General features: G+C 54.5%; 1 protein-coding gene across 1 annotated transcript in view; it reads right to left on the reverse strand.

The window, feature by feature from the left end:
• CACNA1S (calcium voltage-gated channel subunit alpha1 S) overlaps positions 1-15,816 on the reverse strand; it is a 61,477-nt gene that overhangs the window by 15,682 nt on the left and 29,979 nt on the right. Inside the window, 17 exon segments of the mRNA XM_054517261.1 lie at positions 508-636; positions 1,282-1,338; positions 3,368-3,451; positions 3,935-4,045; positions 4,353-4,511; positions 6,634-6,835; positions 7,781-7,927; positions 8,993-9,045; positions 9,851-9,958; positions 10,187-10,274; positions 10,684-10,790; positions 12,127-12,186; positions 13,649-13,778; positions 14,044-14,176; positions 14,416-14,485; positions 15,194-15,287; positions 15,412-15,526. Of these exon segments, the coding sequence (XP_054373236.1) occupies positions 508-636; positions 1,282-1,338; positions 3,368-3,451; positions 3,935-4,045; positions 4,353-4,511; positions 6,634-6,835; positions 7,781-7,927; positions 8,993-9,045; positions 9,851-9,958; positions 10,187-10,274; positions 10,684-10,790; positions 12,127-12,186; positions 13,649-13,778; positions 14,044-14,176; positions 14,416-14,485; positions 15,194-15,287; positions 15,412-15,526 (1,847 nt within the window).

The raw sequence follows: 15,816 nt of genomic DNA on the forward strand, positions 1-15,816 counted from the left end.
GTGCCCCTTGGTGACAGAGTGACAAATTATCCTTTGTCTTCTTAAAAAGGAAAAAACCCTGAAGTTTCTCTCCTCAATTAGGTAAAAAGACACTTCATAGGACATTGGGGAACTTCACCTCAAACTTAAGGATAACCAATTGGACAGGAGCCAAAAAGTGCCACCTGAGCAATTTACTAGAAAAAGAAAAGAACAAAGAAAATAATGGCTTTTGTGAGGTGTTTTACCAGGAGCAAGAACCTCTTGCACTTGGCTCAGTTTTTCTCTGTAAAGAGTTTTGTTATTTTGCCTTTTATTAAAACTTTTCTGTTTCCAACACTACCACAGAAGCCATCCTGCTGATTTGATGCCTTCTGAGGTAGCTGAGCTATCTTGGGTGTGATATAGATCTCCAAGAGCTTATGAGACCTGGCTTGAGGAAACCCTTCTATCACACCTGGTGAGGACAGGCTGCTCATGCTCCCAGGCATGTGTGTGTTTGGGAGGGGAGCAGAGCTCCTGACAGACCTGAAAGGACTTGATGAAGGTCCACAGGAGGGTCCTGACACCTTCCCCCCTGCTCAGCAGCTTCACCAGCCGCATCACCCGGAAGAGCCGGAAAAAAGTGATGGAGACACGGGAGTTGTCATCAGGGTCCTGCAGGACAGACAGACAGTGCTGGGGCCCCCAGGCTTTCAAGGCAGGGATTCCAGGTCCTGGGGGGAGGAATGGCAAAGAGATGCCAACCCCAGGCAGCAGCCATGGTGCCCCTGCCTGCACCCAGGATCAGACTGCAGAGTGTGCTGGCACTTCTCCCCCTGGCTCCTCTCCCCATCTCCCCAGTCCCTCAGGCTCACCCTCTGACTCTGGGATCATGCAGGAAGGAAGGCATGCTGCCACATGGATTGGGAGAGCCCTGAGGGTCACAGGGCCACCACAGACAGCCTTAGACCCACCAGGGTCTTGCCCAGCACGTCCTGTGTTTGTAGGGTGAGGTGTAGGGTGGGCTCCAGCACAGGAAGGGTTAATGAGAGCTGGGAAGGGCAGTTTTGGGAATGTCCCAGCAGGACTTTAACCAAGGAGGGCTGAAGAGAGGTGTCTCTGGGGGTGCTGCCCATGTCCCCTGGCTGTGCAGGGTGGGAAGGGTGTCTGTGTGTGTGGGGTCACCCCAGTCCCCCTCAGCCAGGGCAGAGTCACAGCCCAGAGGGAGGAGCCGGCTGTGGTGCCCTCAGTGACACACAGGGCACATGCAAAGGCTGGCAGGGGCAGGGAGGGATGCAGGCACACACAGCTGGTACCTACAGTGCCATCACAGCCCCCACCCAGGCAGTACAAGCCACCACTGGGTGCCAGGATGGTCTGTGGAGAGAGAGAACAAGAGAGTCAGCAGAGGGGAGGCAGGGAGGGACACAAGGAGAGAACACAGACACAGAACAAAGAGTAAGATGGAACTGGGGAGAAGGGGAAGGGCAGGCAGAGCCCCAGCATCCCTCAGGCTCAGGGACAAGCTGATGTGACTGGTGCTAGGCAGAGGCAGCACCTGGGTGAGCAAGGAACCACACAGAGCACGAGACTCCTCCTGTGCCTGTGCTGTGTCCTGGGCACCCCCACAGACCCTCAAGGACACAGACACAGGGGAAAGGACCTGGGAAATTCAGGCCACAGAGAACATTCCCCAAATTCTGCCTGGCCTTCTGCAGCACAGCACCAGGGCAGCCCCTGCCAGCCCAGTCAGGGCATCAGGCTCCTCCTGGTGCCTGTGGTGGGTCCTGGGCGTCCCCATCCCAAGGACAGCAGGATTTTGGTGTATGGCCAAGTGGTCTCTTGCTCCAGAGGGACTGAAAACCACTGTGGAGTCCAGGGATCCTGAAATTCTGAGTTCTGAGAGCAGGCTGGGGAAGGAAGGTGCAGGCAGTGGGAAACCAAGGTGCAGAGAGCTGCTGGGCAAGGATGAGGAGGAGCTGATGGCAGATGAAAGCTGTTGGCACTGGCAGGAAATCTGGGAGATCAAGAAGGCTGGGAAGCCCAGAGGGCAGAGGATGGCTGTACTGTGGGCAGGGCTGTGCAGAGAGGGGCACAGGGGTCTCACAGGAGAGGAAGGTGGATGGGTTTTGCTCATCCCAACTCTGTGAGGCCTGGAAAACCCTGCAGAGAAGAAGGTGACTGCTTTCAAGGGTCTGTGGAAACCTCACCTTCCTGCACAGAGAACATGGAAGGTGACCCTGTGCAGGGTGGCAGAGGCAGCAGCAGTGCCAGAGCCAGCCCTGCCCCTTGGAGGAGACACTGCCAAGCCACTGGAGAGGGCCAATCCATCATCTCCCCATTCCACAGCTGCCTCTGGAGCCCCACCAGGCTGCTGAAGGAAGCACACACCTCCCACAGCAGAGGGGCATTTCCAGGGCAGGACACAGGTGTGGATGTGCCAGTGCCAGGGAAGGCAGGGCTGTGGTGGTTTCCTAGCCCTGCCTTGGAAATGCTCCCAGCAGAGCCCTCCCCAAGCAGGCCGTGCCTGAGGCACCATCCCACAGCTTGCAGGGATGGCTGGAGCTCACACACACCACCAGTGTGTAGGGGCTGCTGTGTAAAGGGACACACACAAAGCAAATGTCTGGAAATCTGATGGGTCTGATGGTTCCCCTGGGCCTGTGGGGTCAGGGAGCTGTGGGAGCCCTTTTAGTCCCACCTGCACTGACCTGAGGCTGGACATGTGCAGTGGGGCAGGGGCTGGCACACAGCCTGCTGCTGATGGGTTGGTCCTGAGTGCCTGCTTTCCACAGGACTCCAGTGCCTACAGGCTCAGGAGACCAGAGGGGAGGGGACAATGTGACATGCTGGGCAGTTGGGGACATCTAAATTGTACTTTAATGCTCAACCCAGTCTGTTGTCATATATTGCAAGAGTTCTATTGTCATTACATTGCAAAGGTTCCACATTGCTAGAGTTTCACACCTCCTTGGTGTTTCTCATGGGCAGCTCCTCTAGGCACTGACTGTTCCTTATCCTTGCAGCAGCCAACTGACCCCAGTTCTCCTCAACCAACCAATCCACTCTTTTATAACACTCTTCTTATCATTGCTACAGCTGTGGCCTGTTAAAATCAGGCCTGCTCCTAATCCTTACTAATTAACCCAGCTGGAACTCTTTAGGGGGTAAGATTACTTTCTATACTACCTTTATTTACTTTTATTCTATCCCCCTACAAAGGGCCACAGCTGTGCTCTCCATGTGCTGATCCTTGCTTGTCCCTCCTCAGAACCAAGCAGAGCAGGGAGAGAGGAGAGGACAGCATCCCCCTGCAGGGCTGGACACATCCAGCACTGCTGCCCCGTGCCAGGGCAGGTGCCAGTGCAGCCCTGGGTGGGGACAGCTCTGTGCCCTGGACACTTACATCAATCTCACTGAGGATGACATCAATGATGCTGCCAATCACTATGAGGAAGTCAAAGACATTCCAGGGGTCTCCGAAGTAGCCCTGTCAAGGAGGAGGTAAAGAAGAGTGAATATGCAAGGGTGTAAGTCAAGGAGGACACATAGGGTGGGGCCCAGAGGAAGGTACCAGAAGGTTCTTCAGTGAGTCTGACCCTCAGAAGAAGGGATGGTGGTCATAGTTCTGCACTCTGCTGAGTTATTTGGTCCTGTCTTGCAGTGCAGTGCAATGAGGAGGTGGATCAGGATGGCTGCAGTGGAGCTGTGACCCCACTATGGCCCTGACACTGAAGATGGGAATCGTGTCCAACTGGATGGGTGGGATTTGGCCAGCAAGGGTAGCCCTGACAAGCAGTAATCCCTCCAGAAACTCCAAGGTCCTGTGCATGGGGGTCCTTAAGGGTCTTGTAAGGAGAAATTCTCTGGAATTGTAGGGCTGGGGGTGCTTGTACTCAAGACATGCGCAGTGCAGGATAAATGGACCCCCTGGCCTGCCCTGCTTTCCGTGCTGATCATGCTCTTCTCTCACCTTGGCTTTGAAGGCCATGAGCTTGAGGATCATCTCCAGGGTGAAGAGGATGGTGAAGGCCACGTTGAGGATGTCTGAGATGTGGTTCATTTCTGCAGACTGGTTGTAATGCTGAGGATAAGGCAGAAGGAGCCATTAGCTGATGGCAGATCCAGCCTCCACTGTGGGCTCAGAGATGTGTGCTGGCTGCAGAGCCCCCTCCCACAGCCAGGCCTATGGCTCAGCACAAAGGAAATCTCCTCCCTGCAGCCCCTTCTGTGGGTTCCCCACATCCCGCCAGCCCCATTTTGGTCCAGAGGCCCTAACCCAGACATCACACCACAACAAACACCCCTGTGCAGAGGCTCTGGTGGGGATGGCAGGGCTGAGCCAGCCTGGGCACCCCTCCCACACCCCTCCAGCAGCCCTGTGCCCTCACCTGCATGCCCAGGCAGATGGTGTTGAGCAGGATCAGGAAGAACATGAGGTACTCGAAGTAGGAGGAGGTGACCACGTACCAGATCTGGTACTGGTAGGGGTTCTTGGGGATGTAGCGGCGCAGCGGGCGAGCCTTGAGCGCGTACTGCACACACTGCCGCTGGGGACACACGGACATGGGGACACAGGGACATAGGTGTTGAGGAAGATGAAACAGGAAAGCCTTATAAATATGATTGTCTGGCAAGAGATTTTGAGAACATGGAAGCTATAAGCGAGATTGAAATGAAAGCAAGCTTTGAGATCCCTCAGTTACTGAACAACTGGAAAACAATGGTGTGGCCAGCTGAAGGTGATCCCCTTTTGATGGAACAACACCCTCTGCTTGCAGACAGGCCCAAGGGTCAGAGCAGACCCTGCCAGCTTGGCAGAAGGGGTCCAAAGAGGAGTTTGTAGGGTTTAAAATGTAACACAGTGTGGGAATGTAATGATTCTTACAGGCTGTATGTAAATGCTATAGGATTTGTATCTTGTACTAGATTGGTTAGTGAGAATCAGAATATTCAACACAGAAGAAGATTTATTGTATTGTAATGGGAACCTTGCTCTCTTACCCCTTTTACTCTCTTACCCTCTCATCCTCTCTCCCCCTCTCTTCTCTCAGTCCTGCTCCAGCTGTGGCTGGCAGCTCCCAGCAGGGCCCTGCACCCAGGCCCTTTGCAATAACCCACAAGTTCCAAGCCCTGGCTGCAGAGATCTCTCCTCTCCATCTGTCCCTGCCATCCTACCCCCAATGCCCCTACACACAGGGACACAGGGAGGGCAGCTGTGAGCCCACTGCAGGGCACACTCAGCACTCCCAGCCACGCTGCACACCCCCTGTCTTAGTCTGAAAAGGAAGTGAGTTTTTTGGGAGTTTGCGGTCAAACCTATCAGTGCTGAAATTTGAATACTGGCACCTGGTGTAGCCGCTGAAGGCATAGATACACCTCTGAGAACACAGAAAGTTAAAAGCAAAGAGCTCCCAGAAGAAAACCCTCTTAGTTCCAGTCAGTGAAAGAGGTCAGAGCTCCCCTGCAGGCTGGGTAGGGGCAGGGAAGCCATGCAGCCAGAATGAGGTAGGCCAGAGCCTTGGACAGAGAGAAAAGAGGTCAAAGCCCCTGCAAGATGGAAGGGAGGAGAAATGTTTTTAGAAAGTTTTCATTCTGAGTTCTGTGCATGTGTTTCTTTTATATATTGTAAGTTAATAAAGTGAATTCTGTGAAGACACCACATGAACCAGGGGTGAAGGGGGCACTGGGATGGCTGCACAGGCCTGTCCCTCCCCAGCAGCCCAGGGCCATCTCTGCTGGGTTTCTGTGTGGTTCACATCACCCTGGCACCCCCAGCTCAAGCTGCCCGTGCTGCCTCAGTGCAGGAGCATGACAGCACTCGGGGACCAGCAGCTGGCCCTGTCCAATGTCCCCCCCAGCGTGTCCCACATCCTCTGCCAGTGCCTCTGCTGCTTTCAGCCTTGCTGTCCCTAACCAGAATGACAGCATGGCAGCATCACAGAAGGGCTGGCAGCAGAAAGTACCTCTGGAGATGGTCTAGTCACAGTTTGCTGCCCAAAGCAGGGCCAACTGGAGCATGCTGCCCAGGACAGTTGGCTTTTGAAAAGCTCCAGAGATGGAGGCTTCACTGCCTCTCTGAGCAGCCTGTTCAGTGTTTGGCCACCATCACCATAAAAAAAAAAAAGGGTTTTTTTCATGTTTAAATGGAATTTCTTGTTTTCTTCAGTTGTCCACTGCATTTTTCCTGTCACAACTGAAAAGAGCCTGGCTCAGTCTCCTCTGTACCTTCTCATTGGTGTTTTTACCCATAGGTCAGATTCCTATGAGCCTTCTCAGCACCAGACTTGACTCCCAGACCCTCCTTAGATGCTCCAGACCCTCCATCATCTCAGTGGCCCTTTGCTGGACTCACTCCAGTACATCCATGCTGGTTTTGTACTGGGGAGCCCAGAGCTGGGCACAACCCTCTGCTCCAGCTCACTCTGGGCACCCCACCTGTCCAGGGAGGCCCACTCCCAGTTTCTGGTCCCCTCTGCCCTTCCCTCAGGCTTGTTTTGTGCTAGACATGGGTGCAGCTAGCCCTGCCCCAGCAGCAAACAGGCCTGGGGCAGGTTCAACTCATCTGTGTCAGCAGTGTCACCACAAAGAGGGGCTGATCCAAATCAGCCAGCCCCAGGTGTGCCAGATCCAGGGCTGGTCCTCCCTGTCCTGTTCCAGCAGCCCCATTACCTGGTTCTTGTCCAGCTCACAGTTCTTGTACTCATTCTCCCCTTGCTCCTGGAAAGTGACGATGACAAAGCCCACAAAGATGTTCATCATGAAGAAGGCAATGAGGATGATGTAGATGATGAAGAACATTGCAATCTCCACCCGGTAGTTGTAGATAGGGCCTACATTCTCAGCATTGGTGTCAATGGCCTTGTACAGCAGCCTACAGGAGGGAAATTGGGGCAACAGAAACCATAATTGGGGTGGAAAGACCATGACTCCTCTTGAAAGTTACAGAGAGCTTTGGGGACATCCAACAATGGTGGGACAGGACTGCCTGGGTAACCCTGCCAGCTCCACAGCCACTGCCAGGGGGACTGGTCCTGCTTCTCACCCTGGATAGCTCTTCTTTCTTTACCCTGGACAAGGCCCATGTGTCTCAGGTTAGCTGGGGGTGTGCATTCTATCCCCATCAGTCAGAGCTGGGGCAGTTATCCTCTGTTCATTGGGCAGTTTTCTTTATCTCTCCCACAGCCAATCCTCCCTCCAGGAGATCTCTGCTGTCCATGGCCACTGAGTGTCCCTGCATGGCTGATCCAATTCCATCATCCCATGGGGAGATGCTGCGCCCAGGGGAGGAGCCAAGCATTCCTACCTGGGTACAATCTGAGCCTGGCACAGCACAGCAGCCTTTGCCCAGTGCATTCCCAGAGGAGCAGCTTCTGCTGCCCTGCATGGCCAGAGGGAGCCCAGGCCCATCTGAAGCAGCCCTGGAGCTGCAGAGGAAAACTCCCCCCTTGTGCAGGATCCCTGCTCCAGCAGAGCCACAGCTGGCACTGCAGGAGGGCTGAGCCCCCATGGGATGGGGCTGTGCCACCCCCTGACACACAGGGGGCAGGGCCTGCTCTGACTCTGGCAGTGGTTTGTATTACTGCATTTTTTATTTTATTTTAATTTTCTTCCCTAATAAAGAACTGTTATTCCTGCTCCCATATCTTTCCCAGAGAGTCTTTTAATTTCAAAATTATAATAATTCAGAGGGAGGACATTTACATTTTCCATTTCAGGGCAGGCTCCTGCCCTCCTTAGCAGATACCTGGCTTTTCAAACCAAGACCCCGTGGCAGTGCCCTGCTCCCAGCACAGACCTTCCCTCAGCAGGGACTCACTCTGGCCAGCCCTCGAAGGTGGAGACAGTGAACAATGACATCATGGCTGAGAAGACGTTGTTGAAGTGGAAGTCGTTGTGCAGCCAGACACGCTCCTGGACCTCGATCTGTGTGGGGTCTGCATCCACGTAGTTGATGAACTGACCCCTGCAGCAGAGGGGACACAGAGCTCACAGGCAGGGCCCCCTCACCCCCACTGGCCTGCCCCTCCTTGGTCCCTGGGAGGGGAGCAGAGCCCTGTGCTTGTTCCTGATTTACCTCAGGTGTTGCACTGTGATTTCAGGGTTTACCTCAGAACCCTGGGTCCCTCCCCTGATAATTCCCTCCCAGGTGTGTCAGTCACCTCTCCTTTCCCCTCCCAGCACTGTCTGTCAGTCCTGGCATTCCAGAAGGGCACTGAGTGATTGGCAGATCCAAAGGATGCCCTCTACCCCTGGGGGGCCTTGGGCCATCCAGGTGTCCTTTGTCCCTTTGTCCCTCCCCTCCTGTCCCTGCTTGGTGGCTCCCTGCCCCTTCCCTGCCCCTCTCCCCGGGGTTAAAGGAGCGGCAGCCACGGGCTCAGGGAGTTCTGTTGGAGCTGGTGCTGCATTCAGAGGCCTGAGGGCCAGAATAAAGCTCTGGATCCAAACCCTCCATCAGAACCCACTCCTTTCCTTCACCATCCCCTTAAAGCTTCTCCACAGAGGGAAACCCCAGGAGCAGCCCCTGTTATGGGGGGAAGCTCCATCCCAGCACCACCAGAGCTCCTGCAGGCCTGGACTTGTCCCCACGTGCCAACTGCAGCACCCAGGCAGCCAAAAGTGTCTGTGGGGTGAAACACCACACACCCAGGCAGCCAAAAGTGTCTGTGGGGTGAAACACCACACACCTGCCAGGCAAAAGTGTCTGTGGGGTGAAACACCACACACCCAGGCAGGCAAAAGTGTCTGTGGGGTCAAACACCACACACCCAGGCAGCCCAAAGTGTCTCTGGGGTCAAACACCACACAATGTCACTATTTGATTCAGCAGCATGGGCCAGACAAGCTCAGGCACGTCCTGTCCAGCTATATTGCTATTATTCCAATACCCAGGGACAAGGAGAACAGGATGACACCTCAGGTCCATTTTTTTGGATGCAGCATTCCCACACAGGAACACAAGCATTCCCCACCACATCCCCCCAGCTCCCAGCCCTGGCCACTGCCCAGCTGGGAGCTGCAGAGCTCTTACCTGCACTCCTTCTCTGTCAGCTTGGATGGGTCTGTGCACCTGTAGAACTTGCCCTGCATTCAACAGACACCAGAAGAGGCCATGGCTTTGCTTTGACCTTAGAAGCCCTGGGGAGTTTTGACTTTTTCGCAGCCCTCAGTCAGTGCCCCCCTCACCACCTCGATGCAGACCCTGGCCCTCCCCACTGGGCATGCCAAACAAACCAGTTCACAAGGCATTTCCAGAGTCATGGCAGACCAGGGGTCAATCCCAGGCTGAGATCAAGAAACACTGCTGGAGATGGGAACAAACCTTCCACAGCCCTGAGCTGAGGCCTGCCTAGCTCACCCTGCCTGGGAGTCAGCTGTCTGGGAAACAGGGGAGAAAGCAGTACCCAGAGAATGAGCTAAAAGCTAAGGTGTGCTGGCAGCTCTGCTCAGTCTGCTGGCTGTCCTGAAAGCTCTTCCCACATCAGCTCAGAGTTTAAGCTCAGTTATTCGAACAAAACTGAGCTCAGGCAGGGCCGGCTCTGCCTTAGAGCAGCCAAGGCCCAGAGAGCAGGAGCAGCGCTGTGAGAAAGGAAACCCTTCACAACCAAAGCACAACCAAAGCACAGAGGAAATCAGTCAGAAGGGCCTCCTGCCCTAGACAGAGGAAACTGAGGCACAAAGGGAGGTGAGGCAGCCCTTCACAGGTGCTGTCTGGAGCTGACAGTACCCTGGGTGCTTCCTGCCCTCCTCTCACTGCAGGCTCCTCTGTGGCTCCTCTCTCAAGCCTGTGCTGACCCAGCACTGCAGGCACCATCCCCAGGGTGATGTCCAGGAGAGCCCAGCCAGGATGTCCTTGAGCAGAAGGTCCCTCCTGCCCAGCTGAGCTCACCTTGAAGAGCTGAACTCCAATGCAGGCAAACATGAACTGCAGCAACGTCGTGACAACCACGATGTTACCAATGGTCTTGATGGCCACAAACACACACTGGACCACGTGCTGCAGAGGGGGAGGACAATGCAGATGTGACCACAGCTGGGGCAAGCCCCTGCTCTGTGTCCCACACCCTCCCACTCCAGGGAGAGTGGGAGCCTGCCAGAGCAGAGGGACTGGGCAGAGCCCTTCCACAGATGGGTGGTGGGAATTGGGAACAGGCACGATGCCTGCCACACAACCTCCAGGTGGGACTGCCATGGGATGGGTCCCCTGTCCCAGCCTCTCACTCACCTTCAGCCCCTTTGCCCTGTTAATGGCTCGCAGAGGCCTCAGCACCCTCAGCACCCGCAGGATCTTCACCACAGAGATGGTGCTGGACCTGGGCAGGAAGGCACAGCTGAGCTGGGGCCCCTTCCCTGCCCAGGCTAGGCTGGCACAGCCCCAGCAAGCAGCCAAGGAGGGCAGGCTGGGGCCAGCAGCGAGGGACAAGGGATAGCAGACACGCAGATGTCACCAGCCACCACCCCACATAAGGCCAAGTGACACTGGCAGCTGGAGGAAGCAGATCCAAACTGAATTTCTACCCACAGACATTTGACACTCAAGGAGTGTCCTTTGACTTCCTTGACCAGTTTGTGGGCCTGTCTCCCAGTTGTCCATGCCCATGTGCCCTATACATGACATGATGGACACATTGGGCTGGCTGCTCCTCCTCCACCCACCATCCCCAGCTGCCCCACCAGCCTGAAGAGCCCAGTGCCCACCCTGTGGCACATGGAGGTGCTTACTCAAATCCCATGGAGATGAGGGAGACAGCGACCACCAGTAAGTCAAGGATGTTGAAGGAGTTCCTGCAGAAGGAGCCTTTGTGCAGGAAAGCACCGTAGGTTGTCATCTGGGGAGCAGAAGGAGTTAGGAGAGAGGCTGGGCAGGGCTCAGGGGAATGGTTCCTCCAAGGGAATGGGCACAAGGGACTTCTCACAGCTCCATGGCCTGGGCACCCTGTCCTGCTCAGACCCCTCCAGCCAGGCAGGAACCTGGCTTCAGGTGGAAATCCTCTGTGCAACACTGGCTGGAGACAACTCTCCCAGTCAGTCAGCAAATTAAAGAGGAGAATTAACAAAGACCCTTGGAGTGGAACAACATGTGACTTTTGTCCACAGATTTTCATTGATTTCTTTGTCTCTTTTTCTTAATAAAAATGCTGATGCCATGGCTGATGTGTCCCCATGTCACAGCACAGCTGGTTTAGCTGCCTGACCTCCCTGGAGAGGACACATGGCCTCTGGGACAGGTCACACATCACCCAGACTGCATGAATGAACTCTCCAGGAGGATCAGCTGGAAGTTCCTCCTCACTGAGACCTTCAGGAGCATGGAGGCCTGAGGAGTGGGAGTGTCCGTGGCCACAAAAGTCTAGACCTGGAAGTTTCTCCTCACTGAGACCTTCAGGAGCATGGAGGCCTGAGGAGTGGGAGTGTAGTGGAATCATATTGTTAGTGCTGAGGTGGTTAGGAGAGCAGCAGCTGCTCCTAGGATGAGTCAGGGGCTAGGGTCTACTATGTGATAAGAATGTGCCTGGTGTGCCATGGAGAGTCAGATATTTTCTTGTAGGTAGAGGCTCAGTAGGAGCACAAAGACATAGGCTTGGATTATCACTACTGCTCCCTCTAGGATAGTTAGTAAGAAGAGAACTGGTAGAGTTAGGAGTCAAACTGCTGGTATTGATGCCTAAGGCTGTCCATGGCCATAAAAGTCTAGACCTGGAAGTTTCTCCTCACTGAGACCTTCAGGAACATGAATGCCTGAGGACTGGAGTGCCCATGGCCACAAAAGTCTGGACCTGTCGCCATTGAGTTAGGAATGGTTGAAGAAAGGCGACATTGACTCTTATGATTAGAAGGTATAAAGTGAGATTTATTAGGAACTTTACATATTTATGGATTGTTCACATAGAACTTGATTGGTTTATAAATAACACTCTTTATACTATTGGTTAGTTAGGAATAACACTTGTTGGTAAAATATTTTTTTATAAACATCATGTATAAATATTCTACATGTTCACAAGCACTAGGTGTAGAGATTAAGATAAGAATTGTTTTAATTCTTTCTCTGAGCATTCTCACAACTTTCCTAGGATGATGCCTGGGAAAGTTACCTGTTTCTCTCTCTGACTAACCTGTCACATCCACACAGACCTATGTGCTAAGCCATGCTCATGGACTCACCTTCAAGACGATTTCAACTGTGAAGACAGAGGTGAAACCAATGTCAAAGTATCCAAGAATCTGGAGACAGAGACACCAGCACAGGATGAGACTTGGGTGACAAGGGAAACATTCAGTGTGCTCAAACATCCTGAAGCTGTCCAGTCTATGGACTGGGGAGCCCATCCAGCTCAACAGTCTCTAAACCCAGTACCAAGAACACTCCTGAACTCTCCCCAGCTTTGCTGATTTTCTCCACTGCATGATCCAACCTGCAGCTGGGACAAAGCTGTCTCTTGCCAGGTGAGTTCCACCTGAAAGCATGTGATCCCCAAAAACCCCAAGTGCCCTGGGAAGCTGTCTCATGTGAGATCCCCCAGGCCCTGCCAGACCCACTGGTGCCTTGAAGGACAGGAGCTGTGGCTCCCATGGCTGCATGCCACAGCATTCAAGGGCACTGCACCAGAGGTCCAGTTTGCTGCCTCACAGGATGTCTCTTTCCCCAACCACAGTTTCAAACCAAATTAATCCTGCACACCCTGGCAGGTGGATCTTTTCACCCAGAAGTAAACTGAGACATGGAGCAGTAAAACCTTGTCCCAGCTGCACCCTGAATGGGAAGTACATCCAGCATCGCCTGCCAGAGTGCACTGCCCTCCCAGAGGCAGGGTTGGCATCCCAGCCTAGGAACAGCATCTGGCAAGTAAATCCCTTCTTAGTGGGGAGCTGGGAGTCTCCATGAGGTCTCCCTTGTTGCGTTGTGATTTCAGGGTTTACCTCAGAACCCCGGGTCCCTCCCCTGATAATTCCCTCCCAGGTGTGTCAGTCCCCTCTCCTTTCCCCTCCCAGCACTGTCTGTCAATCCTGGCATTCCAGAAGGGCCTCGAGTGATTGGCAGATCCAAAGGATGCCCTCTACCCCTGGGGGCATTGGGCCATCCAGGTGTCCTTTGTCCCTTTGTCCCTCCCCTCCTGTCCCTGCTTGGTGGCTCCCTGCCCCTTCCCTGCCCCTCTCCCCGGGGTTAAAGGAGCGGCAGCCACGGGCTCAGGGAGTTCTGTTGGAGCTGGTGCTGCATTCAGAGGCCAGAATAAAGCTCTGGATCCAAAGCCTCCATCAGAACCGACTTCTTTCCTTCACCATCCCCTTAAAGCTTCTCCACAGAGGGAAACCTGAGGAGCAGCCCCTGTTATGGGGGAAGCTCCATCCCAGCACCACCAGAGCTCCTGCAGGCCTGGACTTGTCTGCAGGGCCCAGCTGCAGCACCCAGGCAGCCAAAAGTGTCTGTGGGGTGAAACACCACACACCCAGCCAGCCAAAAGTGTCTGTGGGGTGAAACACCACACACCCAGGCAGCCAAAAGTGTCTGTGGGGTCAAACACCACACACCCAGGCAGCCAAAAGTGTCTGTGGGGTGAAACACCACAGTGCCGCTGTTTGGTTCAGCAGCAAGGGCCAGACAAGCTCAGGCACGTCCCATACACAATATTGGTAATAATTCCAATACTCCCCCACCCACCCCAAACCCTCACATCTCTGCAGGCACCTTGTTGCGGAAGGACTCGGCCCGGATGGGATCCTCAGCTGCCAGGGAAATGCTGCTGAGCAGGATGAAGAGCAGGATGAAGTTGGTGAACCAGGTGGCATTAACAGTTCTGTGGCACAGGACCCGAAACCTGCCAGGGACAGAAATGCCACAGGATGCTGCAAGGGGCATCAGACAGGGCCATGCAGCCTGGCAGAGGGATATGGCCAAACCCTGAGGACAGGAAGGCCCTGGGCATGGAAGGGTGTCTGTTCCAGTCCTTTCACAGAGAAGGCTTTTCCCCATGAGCTGGTTCCCTTCAGAACTGGTTGTCATGCTCAAACAAGACCCTGCTGTGAACAGCTGGTGCCAGAGACACTAGGCATGCTTGGGCAGGGAGAAAGGGCAGTGCCTACTTGTTGGTTGGGCTGAAGATGAAGAATGAGCTGGCTTCAGGCATGGGCACAGCCTTCTCCTTCAGCTGTAGCTCTGCAAGGGGACGGGGCCGAGGACTCAGGGGGATTTCAGGCTCATCTTCCTCATCATCACCTGTAGGGTGACCATGAAAAGGGAAAAGAAAAGAATCATCCAGAGAGGGAGAGGGAATATGACCTTATGGACAAGCTTATGGACAATCTTCTGATGCCGTGATCCTGATATGGCATGCAAGCCAGAAGGACCTCAGCACCCCAAGGCTGGTGAAAGCTCACTGCATCCTTTGCTCCACACACCATCCCTCTGCTGTGCCTCCTCAGCCTTCCTGCTGCCCTGACGGGGACAAATCTTACCTGGGAAGTCTGCAGAAGGGTAGGGGTCTTTGATCTCATTGACATTGGATTCAAATTCGTCCACTTTCAACTGAAACAAGAAGAGACAGAGAGGAGGAGGATGTGCAGCTGCACGTGCCAGCTGGCCAGACCCTCTCATCTTGGAAGCCACGTGGGACAAGCAGCATCTCTGCCTTGGGCCCATACAGCGGCACAGAGTGCTGGCCCAGGCTGGAACCTGGTGAGGGGATGCTACAATTGAAACAAAGAGGATGGGAAACAGGAATGTGTCCTGGAGCTGTGCAAATATGCCAGGAGAGAATAAGATAGGGAGGAACTCCTGAAAGAGCTTTTAAGAGCACCTCTGGATAGTGGAAAGGAAAGCAGCTGCTGGCCAGATGCTCCTCAGAGGCAGCTCAGCACAGCCAGCACAGCTGAACAGAGGGGTTTGCACATGGGGGGTGCTGGTGTGGACATAAGGGAGATCTGGGATGCTGCTGACTTGCTTTGCTCCATCCCACACTGGTGTGCACCAGCCACTGGCAGCTGGCTGTGGCCAAGGAAATGAACTGGAGAAAAAGGATCCCCAGCAATGGAGCAGTTTCAGCATGTCCTGCCTGCCCCCAGAGAGCCCCATCACCGAGAGCACCCATCACCAGTCCCTGCTACAGCAAGGAGTGATTCTGGACAAGAGGCCAGACCCAGACTGGCTCCAAGCCTTTGTCTCTCCTGGCTGGTGGGAAGAGGAGCCAGGACTACCCCCAGGAGCCCTCCAAGGCTCACCTCCACCAGAACTGACCTTGGCTGTTGTGGGAATCCCTTCTCCCTTTGCTTTCTGCTCCAGCTTCTTTGCCAGCATCTGCTTGTCCTCTTCAGATTTCTCTGGGTAACCTCTAAGCAGAGAGGAGGGCAGAGCAGGAACTGAAGTCTGGGCAGGGGCCATGGGAAAGCTCATTGTGTCCCCTCAGAGCCAAACAGGTGGTTTGGGAGCTCCCAGGCAGGGATGGCAGCACTCACCTGGACATCTTCCGCCGTTTGCGCTCCTCTGCTTTGGCCTTCTGGGCCAAGGTAAGGCTCTCAGCCTCAGCCAGGTTATCAACTGCAATGGCCAGGAACACATTGAGGAGGATATCTGGGGACACAGTGCTAAGGACACGGACGTGGTTCCTGTCTGGAGCCATCCATGGTCTCCAGGGTGCCTTAGAAACCCTCCTGGAGCTTGTGCTAACCCTGGCTGGTGATGCCTAACCAGCATCCATCCCTTGGGAGCACTGAGCTCTGAGCTGGCTGCCCTCTCTGGCTGAATCTCTGCCTGCCAGGAATCCAGACCTGCTCCATATGTGCTTTCCTTCAGTCCCCAGCCTTCAGCCACCACCAGTGCCAGCCCTGAAGCTCGTGGTTTGTTCCACTGCTCTTCACAAC

Source organism: Molothrus ater, chromosome 25 (assembly GCF_012460135.2).
Source record: "Molothrus ater isolate BHLD 08-10-18 breed brown headed cowbird chromosome 25, BPBGC_Mater_1.1, whole genome shotgun sequence".
Classification (NCBI taxonomy): domain Eukaryota; kingdom Metazoa; phylum Chordata; class Aves; order Passeriformes; family Icteridae; genus Molothrus; species Molothrus ater.